At 37.4% G+C, this 23,928-nt stretch overlaps 1 protein-coding gene across 2 annotated transcripts in view; it reads left to right on the forward strand.

Annotated features, from left to right (window-relative positions):
- The window catches only part of rxfp2a (relaxin family peptide receptor 2a), a 37,226-nt gene extending 16,820 nt beyond the window's left edge, over positions 1–20,406 (forward strand). The window contains exons 6-19 of one of the 2 annotated variants that reach the window (XM_056737422.1): positions 4,032–4,103; positions 4,835–4,906; positions 5,288–5,359; positions 7,430–7,504; positions 10,548–10,619; positions 11,717–11,788; positions 11,977–12,048; positions 13,167–13,238; positions 13,338–13,409; positions 13,502–13,731; positions 15,558–15,968; positions 16,131–16,349; positions 17,005–18,797; positions 20,336–20,406. In XM_056737422.1, coding sequence (XP_056593400.1) covers positions 4,032–4,103; positions 4,835–4,906; positions 5,288–5,359; positions 7,430–7,504; positions 10,548–10,619; positions 11,717–11,788; positions 11,977–12,048; positions 13,167–13,238; positions 13,338–13,409; positions 13,502–13,731; positions 15,558–15,968; positions 16,131–16,349; positions 17,005–17,270 — 1,777 coding nt within the window. In that variant the 3' untranslated portion in view covers positions 17,271–18,797; positions 20,336–20,406. The remainder of the gene's footprint in view (positions 1–4,031; positions 4,104–4,834; positions 4,907–5,287; positions 5,360–7,429; positions 7,505–10,547; positions 10,620–11,716; positions 11,789–11,976; positions 12,049–13,166; positions 13,239–13,337; positions 13,410–13,501; positions 13,732–15,557; positions 15,969–16,130; positions 16,350–17,004; positions 18,798–20,335) is intronic. The other variant, XM_056737423.1, reaches the window with a different exon arrangement.
- Positions 20,407–23,928: the final 3,522 nt, after the last annotated feature.

Consider the following 23,928-nt stretch of genomic DNA (forward strand, 5'->3'; position numbering starts at 1 on the left):
TGTGTGAAGCCATAAACAGCTGAATAAACTTTATTTAAACTATGTAGCAACGGCTCAACCTGAATCGCCAGACCTGATAATTTTTTATCTTTTTGCCTCGTTGAATTGATAAGGACATTGTAGGAGCTCATTTTGAGCTTAAATCTTGTAATTTGATTAGTCTAAACACATTCCAAAGCTGCCAGAAATGCATGTGACTATATGGGATTTCAGTAGTGTTCAAGTGAAAGTTCACTCAAAAGTCAGTAAAAAATGATTGACTAACCCTCTTATCATTTCAAACCTATAAGACTTGTTTTCTTTTGTGGAACACAAAAGGATGCATTTTGAAATATGTTGTAAATCGGCACCCATTCACTTGAGATAGTTTTTTGTCCATACAATGGAAGCGAACAGGTGCGGACGTTGTTGGGTTACCTACTTTCTTCAAAATAGTCATACAGGTTTGATAAGACATGAGGGTGAGTAAATGATGACAGAATTTAAGGATGAAATATACCTTTAACAGTAATCTTTACTGAAGCAACAACATCGTAGGCTCCTACTCACCGTTTTGTTTGTCTGACATGTAGTTTGTTAAAGTTTTGATGAATGTTATGAAAGCACTGCAATTTTGTATCTTCCAAAAAGGAAACAGCTTGACTAACATACATAACAGTATAGTCCTAAGGATCCAGCCTATTCAATTTAGCGGCATCTAGTGGTGAAGTTGTGGGTTGCAACCAACGGCTCACTCCACCCCTCCCTTTCAAGCACTACAGTGGCTGACAGCACTAAGATGTCGTCACTTTTGTGCTTTTTTAGGAGATGACATATATATCTTAATATTCGTAGAGCAGTTTGTCCATTTAGGGCTACTGTAACAACATGTCGAATTCCATGCAAGGGGAGCTGCGGTGTTTGTATAGAAGTAGCTCATTCTAGAGTAATAAAAACACAATGCTTGTTTTTGTAATGTCCTTATACACCTCTGAAGACATTTTCATGCATATTATGTGGCACGGTAAGAGACGACACAGACACAAGACTTGATTTATTAACGCCGGATGGAGATTAATTCACAGAGGTGCTCAAAAGTGTAAGTGCAGATCCCCGGAGTGCAGTAGTGCAGAAAGTCCTTGTCCGTGCTAGTGAAGTTTGTGTAGTTCATCAGCCGCTTGACTCTGTTTGGCAGAGGGAAAAAACACAGCACTAGAAAATGTGTGAGAACAAGCTCCTCTAGTGCTGTGTTTCTGCGGCTTATGTGCCGGGATGGTTCCAAAGCGCTGGCGTTCCTGGATCTGTACCGCAGCCAAAATTATATTGCATTTCTGTCAATATCCTGTATATGCCTGATAAAGGACATGAGAACGAAACGTTGTAATACTAATTAAATGTATTTTTTTGCAAGCACTGATAGAGTGAAGGATTTTTTTTCTCTTTGTCAATATCCTCCAAAAAAATACACACAGCCCCTTTATCAGTAATATGATCGGCTCTGAAAGATCAGCTCACTTTTTCTCAGTCACACACTTCATCATGTTCACGGATGCTTTAGCACTCCCCCGCCGCTAAATTCTGGGAGCTGATAATGTTTGCAGGTAAGAACTCCAAAGCTCCGCTCTTCTCGAAAGGTCAGCATGTCCCTCCGAATCCAGAGGATGATTTTCATTGCGTTTTACTTCAATGCACATTCATTTTTAAGCACTTCTGCACCTCCTTCTGCACTTCTGTAGAGAAAGTGCCTGCAGAAATTATTTTACATCTGGCAAATTTCAATAATATGATCTGGAGAGAGGCCATTTATTGAATTACAGTTGCAGCACATTATCAAAATTGTCTCGGACGTGTCTCGGCACGCCCAGTAAGGTGCATTGGATGTGAAATACGTCTCTTTTCAAATAAAACAGAATTCCAGTGCATGAACATCTTTCTTTATTGCACCCAAATGTGCAGAACTGGGTGCAATGTTGATAATGTGTGCGAGAATCCAGAAGCGGTTTTACATTATTTAATGAAATTCAGAGCTTTCTCGCATGAGCTTTTAACTTGGATGGTACAGCATTATTTTTCACCCTCTGAGTGAATCTCGGGCAGTAGTGGAAATGGCATTAAATTGCCACATTATTTCCTTCATTTAGGGAGTGTTCGGGTATTCACTAGGAATGCAGTGCCGTGATATTTGTAGCTTTTTTCTTTAACAGGGCCTTATAATAATTTTCTTTGAGGTTTGGATATAATGTGTTCAAGGTTTTGTGCACCAAAACAGTTAATAATTTACTTTTGCACGTTAAACGTTTGCTGTCATGTTCAATATAGCTGCGGTTTCATTGACAAACGCTTTGTTCCAAAGTCTGCGTTACGTTGTGACAGGTTCACAAAACATTCCCTGCTGTTTTGTAGCATTTCTCATTTGTAAACCCCTTAGGATAAAACCAAACATTTTCTTTTTTATTTATTTTTCCTTTTTATCTGTTAGCTATTCAGGCTCAAATGATATCATCTGTTCAAACTTTAAAATAATATATCCACTATTTACTTATTACCAATTCTTTAATGCACATCAAATCAAATTAAATGAAGTATTTGGTCGTTAAGTGATGCTTGACTGTCTTGTTTCTCTGACCCATTTTGACACCACACTTAAATACTGGATTTAATTTGATATTTCAAATGCAAAATAAATCGAGCGTGATGCATAGATATTTTAATGCTCTTAGTGGCTGGTGAAAAAAATGCCAGTATTTCATTTACTCAAAAAGATTTTTTTTACATTTTGAAGTTATAATCTTGTTGACACTTTTATGACAATTGCCATTCACTTGACCCTTACCAGTTGTGGTAACTGGCATCTGATTTAGTTTATAATAAAGTTTCTAACCTACAGGCAAAGCAAAAGTTAATTGTATTCCACAAATTACCCTGAAGTCTTGCAGCTTTAAATCACTAATGTTTCTAAACATGCTGCTAATGCAAAACAGAGAACATGAGCATCTTGCCAGGGATGTTATTAGGGGCTTTTAGGCAGAGTCTTGGGTGTTTTTTCTTTAAGAACAAGTGAAGAACATGTCTGTCTATCTGTCAACTCAAAATGTTGTGATATTTAAATCCACCGTTGTGTCGAATACAAATATTTTCCCAATAGTTGGGTATGCTGGCCCAACATTGTTTTTTTCATTTGATAATCATAATAATAAATCAACAGATTTGTTATTTTTATTGTGTTATCATGTTTTTATTGTGATTTTTTTTAATTAGTTAGCTTTTTGTTGTAGTTATTATTTCTATATCTACCCAATTTTAGTTTTAAATACATGATTTTGTTCTTTTATCATGTTTTTTTCAAATTACATTTTCATATTATGAACATTCTAATCAAATTTCAATACTTAATATAGACTTCCACACATTCTGAATGTTTTTTTTCAGTCATTACAAGCCTGTTTAAGAAAAAAAAAATCTGTTTCGTTTCTGTGGCATTTTCCTGTGAATTGTGCAGAAAAGTTTTACAGCAAAATATAAAACAATATGCATAATAGCTCTTTAAAGCTTCATTTATAAATGTTTCAACAACTGCCATTCAGTTAAAAATTTCTAGAGGCAACTTTGTCAAGAGCTCTTAATGCCCTCACCATCTGCACCATCTGTTGACTGCCAAGCGGGATTTGTAATTAAGAATCCTGCGGCGAATTCCCGCTAGTATTAGTGAGAACTTTTTCTGGACCCTGAATAAAGGAACGTTTTCTGCAATATCCAGTCAACAACACATGGATGGACAACTGGTCTGAGCTGTATACTTTAATAAACCAGTATTTAGTTCCATTTAAAGTGTTTGACCTTAAATATATAATGTTTGAAAAGGGAACATGGTTAGTTTTATCCGTTTTTGGTCAATTACAGAACAGCGCATTCAGGGCTCACCAGAAATCACTCAGATTTACGTTTTCAACCAGTGAATGATCTCTCTATACAGTTACATACCCAAAGATTTGTATTTTAAAAGATTGCAAATAAAAAGGTCAGTTTTTAATTCAGGCTTTCTTTTAAAACAGGTTTCTCCAGAACAATCTCATTCACATGGTGTCAAACCGTGCCTTCAGTGGACTTATCAATCTAACAAAACTGTGAGTATTCATCTTCCCTCCTTTTGCTTCAGACCAAAAATATTGAATCGGTTTCGACTAACGTGAAAATCGATGCATTTTCAATTGTGTGAATTTTTAACAGCTGCTCCATTAAGCCACTGAGAAAGTGTGTAGTCTTTGAAGAGGTGCTCCGACATCTCCAATGAGAACTTGGATGAGAAACGGTGGTCTAAGATTAAACACAAAAGAGATTGCAGTATGAGCTCAGTGATTCTTCTTCTGTCGTCGTAATGATATAATTTGGTAGATAAGGCCGAGTTGGAGCGGTTTGGAAGGAGTGTTTGCAGGCAGCTAGCGCATAGTACTTCTCTTTCCTTCCACACGGGTCTTAGACCTTTTTGATCCCAGAAGCGCATATACTGGAATGAAAGATAAGACTACTTTTGGATGGATAATGTCATATAATTCTATATATGGTTAGGGACTGAATGATAAATGGACGTCTTATTCGTTTTTCTTTAGACTGGAATTATGCTTCTCTCACTCTTTATTTATTTGATATAAAAACATCTCAAAAGGACCACAGTCTGCAAGGCCGAAATGGGTTTTGCAGAATACTTACTCATTGAGAATTTTAATAGGGCCATTTATTACCTTTATGTAAGTAAATCGATCCTTTTGGACAACTTAATGCCTTACCTTGACAGCCGGATGGTGCCTTTCATCATTTTAAAGTCTCCGTTTCTAATTAAACGTCTTCTCTTGTGCAGGTTTCTCAGCAAAAACCACATCACCTATTTAGGGCCCGGCGTGTTCAGAGATCTACACAAGCTTGATTGGCTGTAAGTATCCAACACGGCACATTGAACAGATTGGGAAAGTGAAATGAACATCTTTATTGATCTGCGTCAGATATTGCATTCGACATTGCAATTGAAATAGACATAATCGTACAGAAAGATCTGGAGTGTGGAAAAGGGTTGCGGAAAAGCTCTATTTTTGGAAAGTGCTACTAAACGAAACAGATTTCTGCCGACACGTTTGCAGATCGGCCACCAAAGACAATCACGTTCCTCCTCTGGATCCTGTGCTAGTATTTTGTAAAATCTAATGTAATTTTGCATAAAAGCTCATAATAGCTGATATTTGACATTCAGGCAATGTGCACTTGTGCTTCACATTTTGTTGGCGTTGTTTAAACCCGTATTTGTATTTGTCTCCAGAGTCTTAGATCACAATCCAGTTAAAAGCATTACCCACGACACCTTCAACGGATTGAGGACCCTAACTTTTCTGTAAGTATTTTGCTGCTTGAAATGTTGAATCTACAGAGCTGTGCCATTTTATTTAATCTTCTAATCTAACAGTCCTCAATTTTGGTAGAAATGTGAAGCTTTGTTTTTTTAAAAAGTGGAACCCCACAGCCCAGTCAGACGAAATGTGAATTGAAACCATTTATATAATTTATTTGTTTTGTAGTTCTTCTGTTGCTTTTCTATGTCTACAATTTCTGTGTCCTTAATCATCTTAATTCCCACAACATTTTCCAAAATCAAAGGTTCCCAGTGCACCTGCGTTTAGCAGTACATTTGCATCCGCCCAATTACAGATATCACCGAGGGAATACAAATCAGCAGGTAGCTGTTTATGTAGCGACCCAAGTGATCTAATGTTCCCATTTTCGGCTAAAGCCCACTCAGGAGACACGGTTTGTTTTAGTGCACATGAGAACCGAAATTTAGCCGATTCACTTAGATGCACAGACCAAGCCCAGCTGACCATTCGGATGAATTCTGTTGCAGTTGTGTGGTGACGCAAGAGACGGCAAAGGCACATTTTACACATTCGATTTCAACACGAGGATTGTCCGAGGGCCGTTGTACAGTTTGTATGAAAATCATTAACATAGACCCTTATCAAAATGTCTTTAACATCCCTGGAAATGTCCTCAGAGGAAATGTCTCGCCACTTTGCAATAACTGCCATGGCAAAATTGACTAGAAACCAGTGGAACTTATTCCCATGACTAACCTCTGTTCATTTTTTACTCTCTGCTTTTTATTCACGTTCTCTTTATATCTCCACATTTTCAATGTTCTCCTTTTGATGTGTCCTTGTTCGACTCGGTTATAATGAATTTTCCGTACTGAGTTTCAGCACAAAATGTTTTCTTAAGCAGAGGTAGAACGGTAGAGGAATAGTTAGGAATTCTGTCAATGTTTACCTGCTCTTATGTCGCTCCAATCCCACGTTGTTTTATTTCGTCAGTGGAACACAAAAGAAAGAATTTAAGAAATGTAGATTCCTTTCCAGCTCTGAGCGAACCCTTTAACAAGTCGCAATGTCTCCCACTCGCTGAATATAAAGTAGTCAATGTAGTCTCCTATGGGAACGTATTTGAAAAAAACTATTGTCATTGAAGTTCCACCACCTTAATGAAAACCAGGGTGCTCTTCAAACTAAAAACAGATATTAAGCATCTCTACAAAGAACAGGCCCTCCTGAGATTCCATTTCATGAATGAAGTTATGTATTTAAAGTTATCCCAGATCTCATGAGATTATACGCTTGCCCAAAATGTTCGCTTCAGTTCACTTCCCTTGCCGATACCCGCAATAGCTGAAATAATGGTGGCTGGCTCTCTGGAACGGTTTTCAGTGGCCCTCGCTCTGTTTGCAATTTGGCCATCGCATGCGAAAGCTTAGCTTGTGGGAGTTTGTATTTATTTACACAGCACCGTTTTTTGAGTCCATCAATGAATCCATATCAGAGTAGCTTCAGGTCACTAAAACACAAAAAAGCATTGAGAAAGGTAGCACACCCAACAAAATGTCGATTTATTGTTCATTCAGGTCTGTTACGCAGATTTTGTGTAACCTTTTTAAAATTCTGCTTTGTAAATTAGTTACGTGTCCTTCCGCATATCAAGCACTCCATTAATCGTGCATTTATTAGCAAAGATCAAATTGGTGTCTACATTTACATAATAATCTCATTTTTATATTTGTGTTTCGGGTTAATGATTAATTTTGTGCTGTTTGGTGACTAAACGTGTGATCTTTTTCGGATGTTTTCATGAATATATTGGTTGGTTAATTAAAATTTAAGGACTTGTTTTACAAGCTTTAAAGCACAGTTAATTATTCTCGTAAAAAAAGAGGACACCTGTCATGCAGCACGCAGCCAGACTAGCAAAAAAACATTACTGTTTTTCCCTTTGAAATTGAGTCAGTCGCATCTGGAAATGCTATAGGGAGTTGTTTGTTTGTTAAAGTGTCGGAATAAAAACATTCAAGGCTCTTGCCGCACCAGTCTGAAGTTGTGTTGCTGATTGACTTGAGGTTTCATTTTTGTGTTGATTTCAGATCTATGGTGAACACGTCCCTGATGTGGCTGCCCGATTCCAGTCTGTGTCAGCACATGCCCTTGCTCAGTTGGCTGTGAGTGCTTCCTGTCATCTGACCATTGGTTCTCTAAGAACTGTTTTGCAAACACAATAGTGGAAAAAATCACCCTTATCCACTTATCTTGCACAGAAATACTGTCTGTAATGCATCACTGTGGGCATTGCCTTTAGGCAAGCAACAAACTTGTAATCACTAATCGATATTAACAGGATCCTGCATTTCTGTGAAAATGAGTATAATGTAACGGCTCATCACGGCTGTTCTGGTGACAGAAGTCTGCCATTGGTTCATATTTGGCTGGAAATGTTTAGTTTTATTGGGACAAGTACATAGGATTTGGTCTTGTATGACTGAAATAGTGTCACAGGGCGTTGCGAATATGGCCACTGAGTGACATGACTTCCCTTAACGCTGCAATCTGTGACTTTGTTTGGTTAAAAATTAACACAAACAGTTATTAAGCAAGTACTTTATATCAAAAGTCAGTGTTTGGAACAGTCCCATACCCTACCTTGGTTCACCAAGGTAATCTTATAAAGATAATTTATTATAGAGCTATTTGGATGGATTAAGCAGGAATTGAGTATATTCGACTTTGAATTCACCAAAAAAATAAGTACATTAAGTAACATGCAATTTCTTGTTTGAAACAGAGATGGTGATAGAGAGACAAACGGCAAAGATGCAGCTTTTAAAAGGATACTCCACCCCCCAAAATTTAAATTCTGTCATGAATTATTCCCCCCTGTTGAACACAAGGAAGGATATTTGGGAGAATGTGACATTTCTGGGACATCATTGACTACCATTTGGGAAAAACTTAAATGCTAGTCAAAGGTGCCTCAGAACTGTTAATCTACTAAAAGATTCCAAAACATCTACTTTTGTGTTAAACAGAAAAAAATCTATCAATAAGTTTTCCTACTATGGTAGTCAATGGTTTCATTGTGTGAACAAAGACATGTATGTAGGTTTGGAACAACTTGAGTGTGAGAATATGAGAGAATTTTAATTTGTATGGACTTTCAAATCTAACACTTAGTATAATGTGTTTGTACATATGCATGACTATTTTAGAATGATCTTGTCTAAAGAGTAAGACGTAATGTTTTTTATCTCTTACTGCAATGGTTGGCTTGTACTAGTCAGCTGTGCTTTTGTCTGTGTGTGCTTATCTGTTTTTATGCGCGTCACCATTAGTATTTTAGTCACCAGTCTTTCTGGTTTATCTGAGCGGGTCGTTCTGATGTTAACAAGGTGAGAGAATCTGTAACACTTACTTGATGGTCCATTAGTTCTATACAGATGAGATGATATCACATCAAAGTCCTCCTAAATGTACCTCACCCTACCCAATATAATTATTATCACCTAAAAAGCTAAATAGTCTGTATCTTGGTGCTTTTCTCTCAAAAAGGTTACCATCCCTGTTGCAAAAGCCAGTTTAAGGCTGCAAACTTGTTTTGCTTATTAAGGCAAGCACATAAAAAACAGTGTTCAAAACGTTCTCCTTACCCGATTCATAAACATTTGACATAATAATGATTAATAAGCTGGGCACGATTTTGTGGAAAATGTCTGATGTCATTTGACTTCAACCCGCATAAATAATATAGTAGCCTGTAATTTTGTGTTTTAAATAGAGATGGCGATAGAGAGACAAAAAGTAATAAAGTGCAGCATTAGCGAGAAGGGGAGGCTGGAGACTTGGAGCAGGCAGATCTACGGCCCAGACAGTTTTACGGCCCTGTTTTCCCTAATGCCTGATTCACTGTCCATCTGAAATTACTACGTTCAATCGCAAAAACACTAAATTAAATTGTTTCTTGTAGGCTATAGAGGGTATGCAATGACATCTCTTTTCCACGTGAACAAGTCGGGACACGCTCCCCTGGATGGCAAAACACCCAGCAAAATTGCGTAGGAAAATATGAGAAATACAGAAAGAGGTACAAAAATATGCAATTATTTAGTGAAAGTACAAGCAGCTGGACTCGATGGTGATTCTTATGACTTCCCTACAACATGGACACTGATGCGCGGAATCGCATCATTTTGCTACGTGTTTTGCCACCTGCGTACCCACACCCTCTTTTAAGACCAACAGTGAATATCCACAAATAATTTAAACAGTAGTGCAGATTATTACGCTGTCTATCTTATTTCTTAAAGTAGCATTAATATTTAAATTTACAAAACAAACTTAATTTATTTAATTCATTTGTAAGTTTCGAGCGTCAATTGATTGTTATTTCGCTGTATATATCCCTACACACCAGCAAGAACAGGTCCTGGGCCGTAAAACTGCCTGCTCCAGGTCTGCAACCTCTCTATATACTGTATGCTTTAGCTGGTACATGCAGCTGTGATTTGGGCCAATCCTTTCTTTTTTCAGTTCTTAAGGTCTTAAGCCATTTTGTCTAAACCAGCTTGAGCTGTTGCTGGTTTGTTGCTTGTTCAAAGATGGTTTACCACCTTGATTTCGGTCAAAACCAAATTAAACCACCTAGACACACCTAACATGGTTCATCTAACGCTGGATTTTCTTGAGTTATCCAACTAAAATGACTAACCTATAAAACCGCCACACCGTGCCCATTTTTGAGGCAGAAGTGTCGTTTGTGTATTTTTGAGCATCTCTCCTGCCATAATGAGCACTTTGAACTCGGCGAGTCTGCGAGAAAAGTACCTCTGTAATTATAGTCAGAAGGACAGTGGAAATCAACAGGGCCGCTGTGATTTTTATATTTTAGTTTCCTAGGCAAACGGGATCGCAATGAGAAACTCTTCGTTGACAGACAATTTGCCATCTGCCTGTCCAGACCGAGAGCGAAGAGAAGGTCTATCAGCAGCACAGTCAGAGTTATTCGCTTCTGTATTTGAGCCACTCGCCAAATAAACAATTCATCCCTGTGGCTTCACATTATTTATGTAGCGGTCACGTCTTTATAGGTGTTGGTCAAATTTATATTTGTTGTCGCAAAAACTTTTAAATGTTCGTGTCTTTGAAGTCAGGTTTGTATTTTTTTATTTATAGCTGTTTTGCTTGGCTTTTTTGGTTTGGCTCTCCTCACAGGGACTTAGCGGAGAACTACGTTGAGTTGCTGAATTATTCCACTCTGACGACCTGCACCGCACTCACTGTGTTGTAAGTGTTTTTGCTTGTATTCACCCTCAGCTGCAATGCACTGTAAAATCTTATTAGTTCTGTGCTGTACGGTTATACCTACGCCAGCGTTGCATTTTATGCATTTTATGGCGACAGGGCAGAGAGTTGATTTATAGTCAATAATAAAATGTGGTACAGATGTTGGTTTTGAATCTTTTTATCAGTTTTATCTGTAAGGGCTGGTTGTCATACTTTTTAATCCAGTGAATATACGGTTTAACTGCAATTTTGCTGCAGATTACTTTCAAAACTCAATTTCAGTAGAGGTACATACCAAACTAATACTAAAAGTTTTGGCTTGAGCAGTTATTTCGATGGTTATTGCCCTGGAAAAAGGATATAGTTTATTGAACACATTGTCCTTTTGTGACAACGTGCCCCAATAGGGAACAATGGAACCCGTTTTCAACCAAACAATGGTCCAATTTTGGAAACAAAACAATTGAGAGGAAAACTAAAAGAATGTTGAAAATAGTGGTCTGACCCAACTTTTGCTGAGCTATGTATTTAAAAGCTAAATATTTTTATCACATTAAAAAGAAGCAGTATAAAAGTAGGTGAATCTTATCCCAATAATTCTAAGAATACCTCTCTTATCAAACCTAATATTATTTGGAGCCCCACAGCTTATGTGTTTTCTCCTAAAACTGTTCAAAAAGAATATCGGAGCATCCCAACGGCGACGCTGTGATGACAAAAAGATTTTGTTCGTGTCATTGTCGCTTTATGTGGACAGTCTGACATCTATGACAACGACATCAATGCCCCTCCAGATGCTTCCTTAGGACTCTATTAGTTCACTATTAGGATGTGCCATTCTCTGCTGTAAAAGATGTAGGGAGGTCTCAGACACATCTTAAATGAGACTTGCGGAAAGAGATGGGGATCTCTGTAGATAGGGTCATCTCGCCCTTGCCAGGAAAATAAGATAGAAAATACACCGAAACGCAGGAAGATTTAGGGATCATCTGGTTGTTTCATGCCCCAGTGGCTGTTTTTAAACCTTTCACACAATAGAAAATGTGTTCTCATTTGAGACTGATATTTTATTTGTCCTCTTTTCTTTTTTGACACAGATCATTACATGACAATCATCTCAGGACTCTTCCAGAGGACATGTTTAATTCTCTTGGATCTTTGGTTGAACTGTGAGTATGGCAGGACAAAATCTTGAATGGGATGCATTGATGATCCTGTGATTTGTAAGTAAGCGCAGAACACATAAACACGGTTAGTTTATGTGTTTTGCGCGTACAACATAATTTGAATGCTAAAATTGTCCTTGAATTATGATTGTACTCATCTGACTGCATTATTTATTTTTCTTGTTTTGTAGAGATTTGTCTTGCAACAGAATCTCAGATCTTCCTCATAACACTTTTAAGAGTTTAAAGTCTCTATATAAACTGTAAGTCATGCTTGCATCATTCATTTCAAAACATTTGAATTGTTCAATGCAAACAACACAATGACTGACACATTATACTATAAAACACTACGCAATAACTTTTTACTCAACTTTTTTTTACCAGAAACACTATGTTAGTTCATCAAAGATTTAAAGGTCGAGTGTGCAATTTTTTGGAGTATCTATTGACAGAAATGCAATATAATATACATACTATGTGGCCAGAGGTGTATAAAGACCTTACATAATGAATGATTATGTTTTTATTACCTTAGAATGAGCTGTTTCTATATACATAAACCGTGGGTCCCCTTGCATGGAGTTCGCCATGTTATTTCTACAGTAGCTCTAAACAGGCAAACCGCTCTACAGAGCATATTTCGTAGATACATTATCTCCTTCGGCGAAGAAGCAAAAACACGAGGACATCTTAATGCTGTGTCAAAAGGAAGGGAGGATTGGGGAGTGAGCAGTTGGTTGCAATTTGCAACCTCACAGCTAGATGCTGCTAAATGTCATACACTGGACCTTTAAGCTGCTTAAAACATCCAGAGACACCACCAGCATCAAAAACACAGCACATTCTTCTGATTGACCAAGCTGATCCTTTCAGCGGAATAATCCACTCAAAAACAAACCTGTTTACCCTGTCTCATGTTATTCCAGTTCGAGATGCTGTTATTTATTAACAATTAGCTATTCCTCAGGCCCAAAACTCAAGATTTTCAACACAATACCAAGTCTGTCTGTTACCCTTTTGATGGCTAATTTATATGAATTTGTACGTTCTCATTTCTACATTTTCTACAATATGTTTTTGTGCCAGTGACGGTTATGCCTAGGGGTGTTTTTTCCAATAATCATAAATTATTGTATGACTCACATCTTACAAATGTTTATGAATTAGCCACCTCGTAAAACAGTTACGAAATCTTTAGGTTTTTGAGACTTAATAGTGAGCACAGTTCCTGTGAATTATTGCTATGATCTGTTGTCGTATCACAAGACCTGCGTAGCAAAATCAAACTAACAAAATAACAGACAAGGTCTGGAAAGACATGAGGATGAGTAAACATTCACAGAATTTTAATTTCCGGGTGTTTCTTTATTATGTGCAGGAACATCTCTCACAACCCTTCACTCCACATTCATGCCAGTCACTTCGTTCACCTGATCCAACTTCAGTCCCTGTGAGTATCATCATTGCCTAACTGCCCTTCAAAGAATGTCTTGTAAGGCACTTTTAGTAGGTGCGTGACGAAATACGACGTTCCTTTGTGTTTAAACAGAAGTCTGGAGGGCATCGAAATACCAGATATACAGACCAAGATGTTTCTTCCAATGGGGAACATGTCACACATGTGGGTACTACCTTCTGTTGTGTGGTCTTTTTATTCATCTGCATAAACAGCATGTTCAGGTGGTGATATGTTTTTCTCTTTTTTTTTTCTAGATATTTTAAGGATTTTCAGTACTGTTCCTATGCCCCGCATGTTCGGAAATGTAAACCCAACACAGATGGAATTTCATCTGTTGAAGACCTGTTAGCCAGCCTGGTCCTACGGGTGTCTGTGTGGGTTATGGCCTTCATCACCTGCTTCGGGAATCTCTTTGTTATAGGAATGCGCTCATTCATTAGAGCGGAAAACAACCTGCATGCAGCCTGCATCAAAGTCCTGTGTTGTGAGTCACTCGCACGCGCTCATATATTAAGCTGACGTCTATCAGTAACACTCTCGTAAAAGTCCATATGGCCAAAATGCAAATCGCTCCAAAAAAGTTTGGCCAGACATGCAGCAGGAACAAAAAAGAGATTTTCCTGGAAAGAAATGTGCTGCCTGTTGGTAAAGCCTTTATGAATGGGATATTAAAGCCAAAGGGTAACAAAAGCGAGGATTTATCTAAACCACGAAAACTGACAGTAAGATGTTATGATTTGGCCTGTTATGATTTGACTTTGAGTGTGTATCTGTGTGTGATTGATTGTTAGTTCTTGAGCGTGTTTCCATAATCCTATTAGGTGGCAGCTCTTTGTATGTTGTGCTAGTCCTCTAAATAATATTATAGATATATTTTTTTGTTTAATTTTTTTAATGGGGAAGGTAACAGGCTGTTCTGCAACTCAATCACTTCCTGATGTACTGAACAATAAACACATCTACCAATACTGCAATAAATTTATCACAGATGTTTTTTGTCCGGGCATCAAGATGAGCACACGGATTGATGCCTGATTTCACAAGATTAAACAATGATGGCCATTCACAAGCACACCATAGGCAAGACAACTTTATTTCACACTTGATTTTTACTAGAAAATTGTGATTTCAACCTTTTTAATCTACAGCCATTTGCTTGGCATTATTAATATAATCTTTGTCTCTATCTAACCCCATTTTTGGCCATAATGTTTTATAAAAATTTGGTCAACCAACTAACAAATAAATGGAATAACCTCGTACCAACTAAAATAATATATCAAATAGAAAATAAAATATATTATTTAATAAGTATCTTTTATTTTTATAGAAATAAAAAGAAACTAATAATTGAGATGTTTGATGGTTTCATAGGCAGACAGACAGACATTGATCTCTTTAAAATCCCTTTGTAGTTTTTTATTATATTTAATAGATAAAATTTCATTTTATTAATGTCTTGAAATAATTCTCGATTTTCCAAAATGACATTATGATTGAATGTTGAGCGGCATTGTTCAGTAAAAATGTCAGATGTGATCAGTTTTCTTATCATCTTATAGTCATTTCATGTTTTAGCATCTGGCCGAACTTTCGTAAACTTCCATAATGTTCTATAAAGATCCAAAGTTTCTCAACCGATGAGTGTGTTCCGATAAAGTGCAGTCCTGGAGGGGGTCGCAGTCGTGCGACCTCAGTATATTTTTATTGAAGTTAAGGACGTTTATACATTTATTCCGAAATCAAGTTCCCTAGTCTCGTAAGCCTTCGTGACAGCTGGAGAAATCTGGAGCTTCCTTCTGACTTTTTTTGAACAACAAGGAAATAAGCATCGGTCAAATGTTTCCCATCACAGACGGCAAGAAAATGCCTAAAGCAATTGGCAAGCAATTTCACACTGCAGACACTTCTGGTCAAACCATGTCCTTGTTTTTATATTGGTAATAAGCAACAGAGCTGTCAAAATTTACATGCAATAAAAAAAACTGGGTGTCTCAATTAGATATTAGACCTGAAACAGCAACCCTGCTATAAGTACAGTTTTATGTTTATTTATTTTTTGAAGTGTTGCTTTTTATGTGAAGCTTTCGATTGAAGACACTTCTTGTTAAGAAAGCTGAGTGACAGTAATGCAAAATTCACTTTAATTTATTGTTGTTGTATTGTATTGTATTGTAGTGTATTGGTTTTAAATTTGCATTGTTCATCTTTTCCAAACTGGCAGAATTATGGAAGGAGGAAGCAAGTCAACATACTTGATTTATTTAAATAAAATGCATTTTTCTGATGGATTTTCTTTGATGTGTTCAGTTGCAGACTGTCTGATGGGAGTCTATCTGTTTTTCCTGGGGGTGTTTGATGTGAAATTCCGGGGTGAATATAACCGCAACGCTCTCATCTGGATGGACAGCATGGAATGTCGAACTATTGGCTTTCTTGCTATGCTTTCATCGGAAGTATCTGTTCTCCTTCTTACCTACCTGACACTGGAGAAATTCCTAGTCATTGTTTTCCCATTTATCCATCTGCGACCAGGAAAGATGCAGACAGGGTTGGTTCTGGCCTTCATTTGGATTCTGGGATTTGTAATCGCAGCTGTTCCCTTGCTAAATGAAGACCTGTTTGGGAACTATTACGGGAGAAATGGAGTTTGTTTCCCTCTGCACTCTGATAGGCTGGAAAAACCCACGGCCAAAGCGTACTCCACAGGGATATTTCTCGGTTTGACATCTTACTGTCTTTTCACTGATATGATAAAGTGTGTTTATTCTGAAATAACACTTATTATTCGAATGGACTGTAAATACAGTCCGATGTGTAAGTATTTAACCTGTTTTTAATCTGTTTAATGCGTGTCCTGAAATGTGTATTATTTATTCACAGGTCTAAATCTGGTGGCCTTCTTGGTGATTGTAGTTTCCTATTCCAGCATGTTCTGTTCCATTTATAAAACAGGCATCAATGCTACAGATGTGCGCAGTCGGCTGCACAAAGACGTTGCCGTGGCAAACCGTTTTTTCTTTATTGTGTTCTCTGACGCTCTCTGCTGGATACCCATATTCTTGGTCAAAACCCTTTCTCTGCTAAAAGTTGAAATACCAGGTATACACATATATATATATCTGCAGCACATTTGTTTTTAAGCTAAATAAATTTACTTTATATATTTGCTTCATATTTACAGAATAGCACTTATGGCATTGTGACTCAACAGGACAGTTCACCCCTAAAAACAATTCTGTCAATATTTATTCACCCTTATGTCATTCAAAACATTTTCTTCTGTGGAACTCAAGAGAAGATGTTTAAGAACATTTACATTTTACATTAATGCTTTTGGCAGACTGTTTTATCCAAAGCGACTTACATTGCATTATACTATATATTTGTTTCTCTAAGTATTGCAATCCTTGGGATCCAACCCATGACCTTGGCATTGGTAACATCATGATCTAACCACTGAGCCTCAGGAAACCGAAATGTGTGTGTGATTTTGTATTTACACAATGGAAGCCAACGAAGCCCCAAATTGTTTTGTCACCCTTGTTCTTCAAAAGTTATTTTGTTTTCTGCACAAGAAAGAAAGTCATACAGATTTGGAATGACATCAGGGTGAATAAATGATGAAATAATTTTCACTTTTGTTATAAAAACATAAACAAAACTTCACAATAATCCTGGGAATGAATCAGTTACTTCCAGTGTGTGAAATGCAATGAATGTTAGTTGACGTCATGCTTTATGTGTGTCTACGCAGGAACAATAAACTCCTGGGTGGTGATCTTTATTCTGCCTATCAACAGTGCCCTGAACCCCATCCTTTACACTTTGACCACCAGCTTCTTCAGAGAGCAGGTGGAGGTCCTTCTTTGTCGCTGGCAGCGTCGCTCCGCATCCAAGAAGGACCGTAAAAGTCTCACCAGCTCCACCATCTACGTGGAGAACCCTCGAAATGCAGAATACCCAGCAAAAATGACAGTGCAGTGGTCGTCTTTGGCAGATATGGAAAACCAGTATGGGTGAATAAGCCCTTGAGCATCGAAGTACAGGCCTGTCATAATCATTATCTTCATTCAGAGCAGTGAATGAACGCTTTACCTGGAATATTCTATTCTTAACGGGTTCCAGTATTGAAAGCTGCTCCTTTTAGACATATGGCTCTAGTTGCCTTTTTATGCCAGATACAGGCCTTGGACCCCTCCAGTATCCCCCCCTCCCCCCCCAAAAAAACACCATATCTGGATCACAGGCCTTGAGTCGGTCTGTTCTTCATCTCAGAAGCTTTCGGGAAAAAAGCAAAGTCTACAAAAACAAGGCACAAAACTGACAGTATTTTCTGAAACGCAAATCTTTGAGGATTCAAAGAGACTATAACAATGTTGTTTACACAAGGACATACGGGACGGGTTTGGAGATTGATTTAAATGAGCTATTTCTAATGTACAGTAAAGGGAATTTATGATAGCTTTGTCATTTTAGTATTTATCACAGAAATACACAGATCTCCTAAAGTATTGGTATTATTTCAACAAACAAGTAAAAGGGCCCCAACTCACTGATGGCTATGGTAATGAAATTCTCATTTAATAGTTGGACGTTATTGGCATTCCCTTTTTAAACATAGAATATTAGAAGCATGCTATCGAGAAAAAAGAGGAGCAAATCATTCAGATTCAGCTGTACAAAACTGCAAAGATTTTGTTTGTTCTTTGTCATTTTTTACCACAATGCAACAGCATTTTATTTTTTTATTCATTTAGACAATTTATAAGTTTGTTTTTTACACATCCAAAGATATGAACAAATAATCAAATGTCATAAAGACATAAATGTTAACATAAAAGCCTCAATTGACAATCTGTAGGCATCCATCATACCATAGACGCCATCAAGCCATATATTTTGTTGGACTTAAGTCAAGGTTTGTACCATTTTTGTGTTTGTGTGTTTTAAAATGACGGTTATGTGTATCGCACATAAAACAGGTCCCATTGTATGTTTTTGTAAACAAAAAAACCTGTTACTGTATGTAAACAGCATACGATATGTTAGATAAACACTATTTAATATTACCCAAAGATAAATGTAAGTTCTTGGTATCGACCTCTGACCATCCGTACCGATTGAAGACGTCACTTACAGTACATTTTAGATTGGATTGATAGAGAAAATCCTAGCCGAAGTCAGTTTCGATGAAATTGTGCTGTTTTAAAGGAAACCCTATTAAACACGTAACATTTGACGCCTTTGTCTCGGTTGTTGGCTACTGTGCACCTGTCAGTGTTCGGCAGCATCCTTACAAGTGCTCCAGAGCCGAATGGAAGGAGAGGAACAGACGGACGTACATCGCAGCCAATCAGCGATCTCTATTTCTCCCGTTCGCTAATCCCTTCGCTCCGATTGGTCGCTAAGGGCGGAGCCGCACCATCCTCAGCCTTCTTCTTTTTTCTGCCAGTCGATGCATGATACCAATGAAGTGAAAATAGCACAATTCAGCGACGACGTTCGGATGAAGATATGAACATATAGTCTACTAAAGAGAAACGCGAGGTATGGTATTTTTATTTAACGTTTTTAGGACATACAGTGTAATCATGTTTTCGGCGCGGTTTCGTGCGCTTAACCGTTTGTAAATTGACGGTGAAGCTCTGAGGGAGGCCAGACAGCCCACAGATTGTGTTTGTATAGCATGTGATAACACAAACAAAACACAACATGCAGCATCATTTTGTCCCGCTTATATATCGGAGGTGTTTTGTGTGGTATGAATGGTTGACATCGACGCTCTAGGTTTGCAAATCTGAATGAAGTAACGACGTCTCCTGTGTGATTATAGAAACAATGTAACGGCAGACTCACTGGGTGACTACATCCAAACCCAGTAACCTGCATACTGTAGCAGATTTAGGCTCGGATATGATCCGCCCAAATTCCCCCAAAATACCAATATATCCACAAAAGTGTAGAAACAGTAGACAGGTTTTGATACACGGCGAATGCAAACACGCAGCATCACTGTCAAGTTTGAGCTTTTAAATGTTATTTTACCGCCAGGAAAATATGATGGTTTTGCATCCTGTGTATGGCAACAATCGCGTCCTTCCACGAGTCGTGTCAGACACTTTTCAGTGTTCGTGATACTGTCTATATACAGTGTTTATTTAGGCACTCAGTGCTATTGAACTTGTGATATTGACATTGTCATATGCGTGACATGAATAATGTTCAGTGATAAAGTGATACGGTAGCATAAATACTATCTTAATTTAAAGACGACAATTTTTGGTTTTAGCTATATAGATCTTTCCACTGTTTTCCACTGCCACAATAGTTTAGCTTTGTACAGTGAAGGCAAGTTAAACAGTTAAATAAATAAAATAAATAAGATTTACAGATAATACAATGTGTCTTAAAACAGTTCAGAAATGAGATAATGATATTCTCTATATAGACCTTATATTATACACACTGTAGTAATTTTATGGTGTATAGTAGATCTTGGATCTTGGTTCTCTATAAGGCACTTATCTATTTGACCATATGTTTTATGTCATTGCATAATTTCTTACAATATCGTTTTTCATTTGTTTAGACCAGTGGTTCTCAAACTGGGGGCCGTTCGAAGCGATGGATCCAGGGGGCCACAGGTTTTGTGGAATTTTATGAAAATAGGATTATAAAGAAAAAAATATTCTATAAAATTTGTCCTTAATTTTATCCAATAAAACATCAGAAAAATAAGACCACCAACCATAATAATTGATGTTCGAACTTCTTGCATTGTATAACTGAATTATGTTTTGGGTTTAATTCAAATTCTAAGTATTAAGGTAAGTCTTTATTTGTGCTGCCGCAAAGCGATACAAAGAAAAGTTTGAGAACCACTGGTTTAGACGATTGTTTTAACCATTCATTCATTTTCATGTGTAGTCCTAACAAAAGTGGACGATCTGTTTGGGTTGCTTCATTGTTAGAATGCACGTGTGTAGTCAAGGGTATGTAAATATTTCCATTGAGTTTCCGAATTCGATTTGTGATGTGTTGAGTTTTACCTTATGTAAGACTGAAATGTTTTTATGGTCACACAGATAGATGATATGACACATGGCGTGCTTATTCAAAACCTAGAATAGCCTGCACTGTTCTGCCGTCACTTTGTTCGAATTGAGGTTCAACTCACTTGGCTTTTCTACACAAAGAGGTTTGTTTATCAGTGTGTGGGTGTGTTTATCATAGATTGTTTGATGTTGTATGTGTGCGGTCAGTGAAGAGAACTCCTGTACAACTGGAAAACACATTAAATAGTATAACTATTATTAATCTTTTAAAAAAAAATCATATTTATGCCCAATTTATGTAAAACAGAATACTTAGGTGTGCTTTCTGAGATTGAGTGTGCATCACATCTATTTTGTTTATAAACCGTGTTTTTACACTGCAAAAATGACAGATGTGTTCTGTAGTAGTACTTCCTATAGCACTGTAGGACACCTCTGAAATAACAAGATGCTTTTACAGTCACTGTTGCAAAGAGGTTTGACTATAAGGGCCCCTGGAGACATTACATAACCACAACCAGTAGGTGTGTGGGTGCCTATAGAATTTAATAGAACAGCTTCTGGCAAACTGCTCACTAACACTGTACACTAACAACCTTACACTGCCTTTGTCCGTCTGTATGTTTAACTAAAATAATTTTTCACTCTACTGATTCAGTGATGGCTATTTTCAAAGCTCTAGTAGAATACACCCGAGTTATGAATTATTAACAGAGAACATCAGTCTGTCTCCAGCAAAATGATGCACACCTTTATTTTCTTTGATCACTGAATTATACATTGAACTATAAAGATTTTAAATATATGTTTTATAGATTCGGTATATTGTATATAGTGAGTATTGTGGATGCTTTATTAAACTGTCCAAAAATAGGAGGACGTTGTGTTCTGTCAACTGAACTATAGATGGCGCCCTCATACATCCTACAGTATGCCTCATCCTTAAAATGTTTTTAATGCAAAGTGTGCTGTTTTTTTATGGAAGCATATGTGGTGCAAAATTCAATTTGCAATGTAATATGCAAAATGGCAATGCAGTATGTAAATTGACAATGCAATTGTGTATCTTAATATACATTTCAAATAACGTATGTGCAACATTAGGTGCAAAATGAAAATAAAAATTCAATTATATCAATTACAAGTTATTTAAATGGGTATTTTTAACGAAAAATGAAAATGCATTCCAGGATTGATTATACATATTTAAGATAGTCAAGCAAAACTGTAGCAAAGAAAATTCTGATGTCATTTTCCCTTAAAGCATTAACATTAACAGGTTGAACATTTGGGATTGCATTTTCATTTACAGCGCGTTGAGTGGTGCAAAATTCAATGTGGACTTGAAAATGCATTTCGAGCTGACCACGCCCCCTCCCCGGTACAGCGTCATTGCATGCTTCCATAGTTTTTAAGGTTGGTTCTTTATTCAACATTCTCTACTTTTATCTCACAGTTAAAACTAAAACACTTATTAAAATACTTTCGTATGACTCTTCATATCCTTTCTGGAGCTCAGTTTCTAAAATGCATTTCCACTTCGCCTTAGTAGCATTTAACTGAAGATGTTTTTGAAACATGAGACTCATAATGCAAAAGGCATTGTGTAATTTGTTGGTGAGAAAGTTTAAATCAATAGAAGTGCTTTTCAAAGCACCTCTGAGATTAAACCGACATCTCAAAACATGGTGACTGACGGTGGATATTTCAGTAGATTGAAAGGCTTGTAAATATTGACACACGAGGACGACACTAGCAATTCCTGGTTTGCACATCCTACAATGTCTTTGCCTTCTTAAGAGTGTGTCCATGTTGGACCTGTCCTGAGTGCCATGTGAGGAATTTGATATCTGAAGATATCTGACGAGTGGATAAACATTAACCCTCCATTGTAGAGTCTGGAGTTCTAGATCTGCAGTAATTAGGCTGCACCAATTAAATGTGCTATTTTTGGAACAGGTCGTCAGTATTTGCAGTCTTCTTTGTATTAAAAACGGCACACATTTTTCGCGTGCGATAATGAGTTTTCATCCTTGCGTGTCCTTAGCATCTGTATGTTTTTCTGCATGTATATGTGTATTGGTACAATTATTCTGATGTGTATGTCTGTGTGCAGTACTGGTTTTTTAGTTTGATGAGGGATGTATACTGAGGAGCTTTGTCACATATGTTTATCTGCAAACGATGTTTGGGTGTGACCAGGTCTCATGTCAGTGTGCATTCTGTTTGGAACTTGTTATGTTTGCCATTCAGTCTTTATGACAACACAAAAGAGGGCGACAATTCGATTAAGACTTTTGTTTGTCTGTCTGTGTCAAAGACGTGTTATTCTATGTTGTTCTACACGTGTGTGTTCGGTGTAGATCCCAGTTCTGAAATGTCATTAATCTGGTCCAACTGGGACAACATGCATCACGCAATTGTATTGCGTAGTGTATTGCTTGTGCGACATTCACCATTATAATGTTAGGGTAGTTAACACTTACCAGGCCAATACTTTGTTAGGGTGGATAGTGGATGGTTGCCTCTTCTCTCTGTATTTATGCTATTCTGAATCCTAAATATGTCTGCAGTAAATCTGTGTTGTTTGAAACTGTTTTATTACCAGCAAAAATCATAGGCTCAGTTATTTAGTTATTGTTTGGAAATAGCACATTTCTCCTTAAACACCCCCTGTGATTTGATGTATTCGTGTTTTTGGAACAAATGTTGCAAGACAAGCTGTTTACATATGCAATAGTTAACAAGTCGTTTTGATAATATAACTTACAGCAAACATCCAGTTTGTATTTGGGAAAATCCATGAAAATGTCAACATTACCATGAAAAAAGTTCTTACCAAAGGTTTACTATACTTACTATCAACATTTGGTGGTTCAAATTGCCATGTGAGGTCTCTCTTCAAGTTTTTAAAGCATGTAGTTGTTTTATTTTTAGTGCGTGGTTTTTCGTAGTTAGTTAATAGGAAACTTGTGCATAGACTGATAATTTTCTAATGCTTAAACTCTAACTCCAACAAGTACATTGGTATCAATGTTTTTTAGTCACATCCATAACGCAAAATGTCACATACATAACACTGGAATTGCCCACTTCTGGTCTAGGCTTGGAAATTATAATGAGCCACAGCCTTAATTTGGAAGCCTATTCATGCGGGCAGACGCTGTTTTTTTTAATTCCCGTAAAAGGACAATATTTGTTTAGGGGGTGCAGGTCTCAGTTCTGCATCTCAGAGATTTCCAAGACAGCCCTTGGGAAGAGACGTTGGCCTTCTTTGGATCCATTTCAGAAAGTTGTTTATTGAAGAAAAGGGCAGTTTTGTGTTCTCTTGAGGGAGTGGCCGGTCTCGCTGTTTCAGTTTCCCCGCTCCTTTTCATCAGCTCCCGGGCAATTCAGCCCTAAATGTCTGCCAGGATCTGTGCGAGCAACTTGGAGAATAAGTTAGTCTTTCCGTGCTGGCCTTCAAAAGGTTAGCGCTTAAAACCATCAACGGCTGTAGGTCAGTGAACAACGTGAGTATTTGTGAGCTTAATGTTATTAAAGATGGTCCAAATAAACACTCTCGCCCAAGGACTCTAGAAACGCCCAAAAAACAAAACAACCAGTTCCACTGACCAGTTAGG

The sequence above is a fragment of the Triplophysa dalaica genome, chromosome 22, assembly GCF_015846415.1.
Source record: "Triplophysa dalaica isolate WHDGS20190420 chromosome 22, ASM1584641v1, whole genome shotgun sequence".
Classification (NCBI taxonomy): Eukaryota; Metazoa; Chordata; class Actinopteri; order Cypriniformes; family Nemacheilidae; genus Triplophysa; species Triplophysa dalaica.